Raw genomic sequence first — 1,627 nt, forward strand, 5'->3', positions numbered from 1 at the left:
TTTTTCGTGCTGATCTTTCTACATGCACCTTGCTGCTTTGCGTGTGGATGCACCTGCGTCTGTGTGGTGCTGTACGTGTGTGTGCGTGTGTGTCTCTGCTCAATGTGGATGATGCCCTCTTCCTCCGGTGTGTTCCTGCCCCTACACCGTGCGGTGTGTGTACTGGTCCGACTGTTGGCTGTTTATTGTTTCCCTCTTGTTGTTGTTGTTGTTGTTGTTGTTGTGTGTCTTCCCTTTCCCGCGTTGTGGGTGCGCCTACCAGCCCCATCAATAAAGAAAAAAAGAACCAAAAAAAGGACATCGTCGTGTTTCCGTGGGGGGTGCATCGAGTACACAAAGCCAGGCTTACACACCCACAGCTGTATCTCGGCAGCTGTAAACAAATATATATATATATATATATATATATATATACATATACATATACATACACGCATCGGCGCGGAGGGGATGAAGGGCGGTAACGCTTGGAAGAACGACCACAAAAATGCCCTGGCGCAACCACAATCGCCGCGAGGGACGTCAGCAGCCCAGATGGCAGATGTCCGTGGCATGTCGCGCCCAGTGTTCCGCAAGCCCATGTCACATAACACAATCACCGAGCTAGCGGAGGGATACCGCGTTCTAAGCAGCGGTGAGAAGAAGGTGTCCATCCCACGGAAGGATATATTCAACATGATGCAGAACGTTGGCTTGCACATGACGGAGGAGGAGTTCCAGGAGACCATGCGCGTGGTCGGGCAGGGTGAGCAGCAGAGCGCGGATGAGTTTACCTTCTGCGACTTCTTGCTGCTCATGACGCGTGAGGTAGACGACGGCATGGTGGAGGAGCTCCGCACCGCGTTCTATCACTTTGACAAGCAGCGTACTGGCTTCGTGACGCGGAAGCAGTTCATGGAGATGTTCGCCATGTTCGGGGAACTATCATCGCCAGAGGAATTAGAGGAGCTCCTGACTATAGCAGAGCAGGACGAGAAGGAAGAAAAGATCGACTACAACCGATTTGTGAATGAGCTGGCTTTTCGGCTAAACTGTATGTAGTGCTGAGTGGGGTGGTGAAGGTAGTTTATTATTATTATTATTGACGATGAGGAGGAAAAATCGAAGGAAGTGGCTGAAGAATACTAACGAGGATATTATCAGGCAACGCAACGAGTGAACGGAAAGTGTGCATTCATGTCTTGAAATGTGAGTATATAGCAATGGGAGAGGCAGAACGAGATGCAGCTATTGGGACTCTGCGGGTGGGTGTTGCCTTTGCTTCCTCCCTTGATGTTCTGGGGATTAGGCGCACCACGGGTCACTCGCGGTAATCGCACCGCAACCTATCAGTGTGTATCAATTAATTTCTTCCTCCCTCCCCCTCTCTCTCATTGTGTGTGTGCGTGTGTATCAGCATATACCTACTGTTGAACGTTTGTGCCTCTGTTCTACCCGTGACCCATTGTTTTCCCTGTTTCCGCTACTCGTTGCTGCTTCCCACACCCGATAGGAACTCGGCATCATGCAAATTTTCGTGAAGACGCTGACGGGCAAGACGATCGCGCTCGAGGTGGAGGCCAGCGACACCATTGAGAACGTGAAGGCGAAGATTCAGGACAAGGAGGGCATCCCGCCGGACCAGCAG

The 1,627-nt window shown here is 51.2% G+C and overlaps 1 protein-coding gene across 1 annotated transcript; it reads left to right on the plus strand.

Annotated features, from left to right (window-relative positions):
* Positions 1-534: 534 nt before the first annotated feature.
* On the plus strand, positions 535-1,041 carry DQ04_17541000 (EF-hand protein 5; the record flags this gene model as incomplete). Its single annotated transcript, XM_009317605.1, has 1 exon — positions 535-1,041. One exon carries the CDS (start codon positions 535-537, stop codon positions 1,039-1,041), a length of 507 nt encoding a protein of 168 aa, XP_009315880.1.
* Positions 1,042-1,627: the final 586 nt, after the last annotated feature.

This window comes from Trypanosoma grayi, assembly GCF_000691245.1.
Source record: "Trypanosoma grayi strain ANR4 Tgr_1754_V1, whole genome shotgun sequence".
Taxonomy (NCBI): Eukaryota; Euglenozoa; class Kinetoplastea; order Trypanosomatida; family Trypanosomatidae; genus Trypanosoma; species Trypanosoma grayi.